Source organism: Chroicocephalus ridibundus, chromosome 4 (assembly GCF_963924245.1).
Source record: "Chroicocephalus ridibundus chromosome 4, bChrRid1.1, whole genome shotgun sequence".
Taxonomy (NCBI): domain Eukaryota; kingdom Metazoa; phylum Chordata; class Aves; order Charadriiformes; family Laridae; genus Chroicocephalus; species Chroicocephalus ridibundus.
This window is the reverse complement of record NC_086287.1, coordinates 81,247,816-81,254,327: the sequence shown is the minus strand read 5'-3', so window position 1 is coordinate 81,254,327 and position 6,512 is coordinate 81,247,816. Positions and strand designations below refer to the sequence as shown.

The 6,512-nt window shown below is 42.7% G+C and overlaps 1 protein-coding gene across 1 annotated transcript; it reads left to right on the top strand.

Annotated features, from left to right (window-relative positions):
* Positions 1–298: 298 nt before the first annotated feature.
* On the top strand, positions 299–4,498 carry LOC134515458 (histamine H3 receptor-like). Its single transcript, XM_063334458.1, has 3 exons — positions 299–609; positions 689–855; positions 3,210–4,498. Exons 1-3 carry the CDS (start codon positions 354–356, stop codon positions 4,092–4,094), a joined length of 1,308 nt encoding a protein of 435 aa, XP_063190528.1. The 5' UTR covers positions 299–353; the 3' UTR covers positions 4,095–4,498.
* Positions 4,499–6,512: the final 2,014 nt, after the last annotated feature.

The window sequence follows — 6,512 nt, the reverse complement described above, 5'->3', positions numbered from 1 at the left end:
GGGAGCCGTTAGAGGGGCGGGCGGCCGTTGGAAGCGTTACTTCGCTGCGCTTCACAGAAGGGGCTCGTGTGGGAGCCAGCCCGCCGCCAGTGGGAACGGGTCCTTCCCTCCCGCAGCCCTGTCAGCGCCGCGGCAGGACTCCGGACAGTTTTGCCTCACGGGCGCCGTCCCAGTACCAGGGGGGTGCCGGACGCGCTGCGGGCAGCGCCGAGCCACCCCTCCGCCGCGCCCGGCCCCTCCCTCCGCCTGGCGGTGGCTGTGGCGGGGCAGGGGCGGTGCCAACGGCAGCGCGGGGCGAGCGGCAGAGGCGGGCTGGCGAGCGGCGGAGCGCGGCGGGCTCTCCGCCGGCAGCCATGGGCCAGGACTTGCCGTGGCTCAACCACTCCGGTAGCCCGCGGGCGGCGGGGAACGCCTGTGCGACGGACGGGCAGCGCGGCGGGCCTTTCGCCGCCGCCACCGCCGCGCTGCTGGCGGCGCTGATGGGGCTGCTGGTGCTGGCCACGGTTTTGGGCAATGCCCTGGTCATTCTGGCGTTCGTGGTGAACCGGAGCCTCCGCACGCAGGGCAACTTCTTCTTCCTCAACCTGGCCATCGCCGACCTCCTGGTGGGTGAGTTGCGGGGCGCCGGGCGGGGCGGAGGGTTGGGGTCCGCGGCGCTGCACGTGTCACCGCCGAGCTCTGTCCGCAGGCGGATTCTGCATCCCCCTCTACATCCCCTACGTGCTGACGGGCGAGTGGAGACTCGGCAGGGGCTTATGTAAGCTGTGGCTGGTGGTGGACTACCTGGTGTGCACCGCCTCCGTCTTCAACATCGTCCTTATCAGCTTCGACAGGTTCATCTCTGTCACCAAAGCGGTAAGGGCTGGGCAAGTGGTCCTGAGGGTGGTCTGCAGGGTCTCCAAGGCTGCCCTTTCAAGCAGGATGGTTTGCTTAGGTCACCTGGCTCCCAGACCAGCTGCGCCTCACTCCAACACCGCAAGAGACAGGGGTTATCTAGGCAGTTCCCCCTGGTCCTGGAAATATTTCTGGGAGTGATCAGCTTTAGCAGAAATAGCATTTGCTTGTCACTTTTACACTGGAAGAGGCACTCTGCTTTAGAAATGGGCATAGTTTGTATATGCAGCTCTTCTGGCTAGAAGGGCAAAGAGACAAGGTGTACTTATTTCCTCTCCAGCCACACCTTGGGTAAGATTAAAAAGTATTGTACAGATGAAACAGACCATCTCCCTCAGAACATGGCGGTGCACCTGTTAACAAATAAATGCCCAAGCCAGCCTCGCTGCATCCCAGATGCAGCACAAGGCAGAGAGAGATCTCCTTGCAATGGGTACCAAGCTTTCAGGGAGAATTAGTGTATACAGCTGTGTATGGTTCAAAAGTGGCAGAATATAAATTAACATCTTTCAAAGGATGTAAATGCTATTTCCATGTTAACAGCCACAAAAATGGCTAGATCCATGCCTCAGTCATGCAGCATGTCGGTTATCAAAAGAGGAATAAACCAGAATTTCCAAAAATCAAAAGCTAACTTCATTTTCACCTACATCATATGGCCTTTAAGTGTTTTGGATGGTGTCAAAATAATAAATTTTAGCGGTTAGTAGGTTTCACTCTTCTACACACACTTAGTTATTCTTCAGCCCCCTATTCCACCCACATTTCCTCAAAATGTTAATTTAGCTTCATTGCTCATTCTAAATCACACTAAGAGGCAATGATACCTTTTTGGCAAAGTACAAAGTACTTTGTACAGCACAAAGAGAGGCTGCAAGATCACTTAAACTGTTTATATGCAAGTTAGTGTTTTACCAAGTTAGTGTTTTACCTTATTTTTCCAAGAGGGAGAAATGAACAGATTAATTCTTAAACAGTCAACACTTACAATTCCTTTATTTTCTAGGTTCTGAATTAGCATGAATTTGCTTTCATAAACCAAACTCTCATGACCATACACATAGTATAAATATATAGACCGGATGGTTTCAGAAAGGGAAACTGGTATAATAAATGGAAAAAATCAGCCACTTCAAAATACTTCACATTAATCCTCCATATAAAAATCCCTCCCCAAGCAAAAGTATAGAAGATGCTTGTTAGGTTAGGGCAGTAGAAGAACATATGAACAGGAATATATAAAGTTCTAAATTATTCTCTTCCTCAGTGAAAATGATAATCTTCCTACAGACTGCTCCTGAAATCATTAGTAGCTTTGTCCAGGATTGCAGAATCAGACCAGATTCAGGATTCCTCAGCTGTGTTTGGTATTCTACCAGAACAGCATTAGCTTTGGAGATCAAGATCCACAGATTGGGGCAGTAAATGTGAACCCTCTGCAGAACTCAAGCTTGAGGACTTCATATTCCAAAACACTGTGTGGCCACTGTAGAGATATTAAGATTGAATTCCAATTCACTATATCAATATTGTCCAGTACACCAGGGAATCAGAATATTGAGAAGCAGATCTTAAGATTCTACTGAATTCTACTGCTGATAAAATTTACTGGCTCAGTATTACTAACATAAATACTATTTTTTTGCACCTTAGATTCTGTTTTCTAAATAAGTGAAATTAGGTATTCTTCCTGTAAAGCACTTTGCAGACCACAACACTCCATCTACACATCTTAATTGCATATAAGAGTGCTGCAAGTACTTCATAAAAGAATGACATTAAGGATATCAAACAGAAGTAAAAGCTGTTATCCATTAAATTTTTTTGGTGTGATTTTTACATTAAGAAAAAAAAGGCTCTCTCTCTACAAAGCAAAAATAAAAAAAGCTTTATGAATTCAGATCTTTTTATGTATTTTAAGTTAAATGGTTTAAAAATTCTAAATAAGTGAGTTTTGAAGGGCCATGTTTTTAGACATTCTGTAAACTGGTATGACAGCTAATGCAATTGAATATGTAAGCAACGGCTGTCAACCAATTCGAGGAGTAGCAGTGGTTATTTGCTTTGGAAAAGCCTTGGTTTTCTAGCTTTTAGGATCCAATGCACATTCTCAGAACGTATCCAGTCACCTTGATGATGTTTGTTGGAATGGATATTTCAGAAATAGCTTTTCTGTGGTACCAGTAAACTTGGCATCACCATCATCCCTAAACCAATATATTATCAACCTTCACAAGTGACAGAGGGCCACATTCCAAGGTAGCTACATAACTGTTTGAGATACTAGTAATATATGTGACTTTTCTCTCTCTCAGGTCAGTTACAGGGCTCAGAAGGGGATGACCAGAAATGCAATATTGAAGATGATCGCTGTATGGATTGCTGCTTTTCTTCTCTACGGTCCAGCCATTCTCAGTTGGGAGTACATTGCCCAAAAGAGCATCCTCCCCGAAGGAGAATGTCACGCAGAATTCTTCTACAATTGGTATTTCTTAATGATTGCCTCTACTGTTGAATTCTTTACACCTTTCATCACTGTTACATACTTTAACTTAAGCATTTACCTCAACATCAGGAAACGCACATCCCTCAGAAACGAAAACCTATCACCTGGTCAAGAGGACTGTGAAATGAGTTTCCAGGGGAAAAAAAGGGAACATGCTATATTTTTTGTAAAGCCTGCTAACAGACAGAAACATAGGAAGAGAGCAAGCAGCCTTTCTCCTCCCAAAAAGGCTTCAAGGCTCAGCCTACATAAGCTTGACAACCAGTCATTAAATTTGAACGTCAATCAAGACCTTCCACCACTTCACGTAGAAGTTGAGACCAAGCCTCATAGGAACTGTTTCTACAAAACTACAGAAAGTGTATGCAACACCACCAGCAGAGTGGACATTGCTAACACTATGGCAAATAGATTCAGACTTTCCCGGGATAAAAGAGTAGCAAAGTCTTTAGCAATTATTGTCTGTGTGTTTGGTTTGTGTTGGGCTCCATATACACTTTTGATGATCATCAGAGCAGCTTGCCATGGGCACTGTGTGCAGTATTCACTCTATGAGACTTCATTTTGGCTTCTGTGGGTGAATTCAGCCATTAACCCTGTTCTATACCCACTGTGTCACATGAGCTTTAGGAAAGCCTTTATAAAACTCTTGTGTCCTGGAAAAGCCAAAATTCATCCTCATATTTTTATGTGAAAAAAGGTGTGAAGGCTGACAATTAGCACATCTTGCTTTCAGTGGGAGCATGAACTGCCTAATATTCACGTGCAAGTATTAATACAATGTGCACTGGTTAGTTTATGGAATACTGATAAGTAGGTACAAGTGTAGATATTTATGAATGTATAGAAATACAGTCATCCATGTAGCTAGAAAAATCACAGCAATGAAAAAAAAAAAGGTAATTTCTCAAAGCTCCTTGTGAAATAATGCCAGCAGTATATTTTCTGGTAATGGTGCACTAGCAATAAAGTGCTGAAAAGGGAATACTACATTCACGGCCAATAATTAAGGAGTTCAGGCTCTCTCACTTTTAATACCTGTAAATATTGCTGGTAAGGCATTTCATAAATTGTTAATCTTGGACCTGTTATATTTTACCCCCAACCTCCCTCTAAGACACCAAGGGTCTCAGCTGTTAGTGTAGTATGCCTTGTTTTCCTCCCTTAGTGGCAAGCCAGACAAGATCATGAGCAATGCAAAAAACCCTAAATACCCATGTCCAGGAAAATCATAGGACAAGAGGCACCAGAACAATCAGGTTACCAGAAAAGCTGAGCAAGTATAGCAGGTATGGGAGCGCTGATTTGCATGGGAAAGATGACTGAGAACTTTGAGAGAATTTTTAGTAGAACTAAGTTCAGAGTCAAGAATATAAAGGGTTTTCAGCTTTGTGATAGGAGATATGAGAATTGGGAGTTTATACACTGTAAGAGTTTCACCATGAGCTTCCTCCCTCAGCTAAGACTTTCTGGCCCCTGCCAAGATCCTGCATGGCCAGGAATCTACTCAAGTCAAACTTCTACTCCTTACAGACAGTTTTAGGTAAATTTCCCTTGGAGTAATTTTTTTTTTTTTTTTTTGAACATTTCCAGTTAAGACTTTTACTAGTTCTGGCTAGTTGTCAAAGGAAAAAAAATGTTGTTTTCCCATACCCCGCCCATTGGATCTATCCATTCATCAAGTCAATAATGGTCAAAAAAAAAAAAAGTAGTGTTACTTGAAGCGTTTAGAGACTTTTTCCAAGTCATGCATCATGAATAGCATGACCCAAAAAAGCATGTTAAAATTTACAACCTTGCTGTTGACCATGGGTGTGAAAAACAAGAATGTGAACACCTACATACTGGTTCTGCCCTTCTGCCTCTGACACAAGAGACACTCACACAGCTAGATACTGAGTTTTGACTAAATTTGTCCCACGGGAGGTATCAATTTTATCACTAGTGATAAAATTTGTTTCCACTGTCATAAGCATTTTCTATGTAGCTTAACACTTTCCTTTGCTGACAAGCGATAGCTATTGAACAGCTGTAGTTGTCCATTGCCACAGCCAAAATGCATGTTAGTACAGTTGATCTAAAGTTTACAGACAGTATTTTGAAATTATTTACTTTGTAATATTTGAATAAAAATAATTAAGAACTGTGGAAGAGTCATAACTTTGTAGCCTCTTAAGTGGTACATGGAAAAAAAGCACTATCCTTATCATTTGGGTAACTGCAGTTGAAACTGCAAAACATTATTCAAAGACAATTCTTAAGTTACAAGGACTGACCTTGAGGATTAAACAAACATGGTTCGCAAATATTGTAAACTGGAAGGGGATCTCTCTACTATATGAACATATCTACATGATCATCATGTTCTGCTATGGATGTTTTATAACAAAACTATCAGCTTAACAGTTCTCTTAAGAGGAACAGCATCAAACATATACAGAGCAACATCAAGATTTCTGAATAGCATTAATTATACCACTAAACAGTTAAAACCATTAGATTCTCTCCCCATTCCCCCCCCCCCCAAGCCAGATTTCTCCATCAGTAGATCAATGATTTAATTGTTGTCCACTCCATAATTATGTTTCCTAAGCTCACATTTGCCCTTTTCAAAAAACAGGTAGCACTAAATTATTAGACACTCCCACTAAGGTCTCCTTCACTATCCAATCAAGCCAGGACAATTTTTACAACAGTGGTCAGCTCAAGGAGTAAGGAAGTTCAATCAGTTAGCTTTAGAACATTACATTCAGTTAAGGTAAAACAGACATCTCAAAGCTTTCAGCAACTGGCGTTAACCTACAGACCAGACCAGTCTTCACAGGAGTTGCCATTGACGATTCCTCTACTGCTCAATTTCTTACACCTTTGTCATTTAATTGCCACTCGTCTCTTTGGCAGAGACCTAGGATCCAGTAGGATTCTCTACTGCACTCTCAAGATAACTCATAAAAGCATTCTAAAACATGAACACACATTGTTGTCTCAGCAACATCTGGAAAAAATACTGGTTTTGAATTATAAACTTCTACATTAGAAATGCTAGCAGCCCCCCAGCCTATCCAGGTTAACTCTGCCTCGATTTTTCTGTCCCTGCAAAACAGAAGTTCTT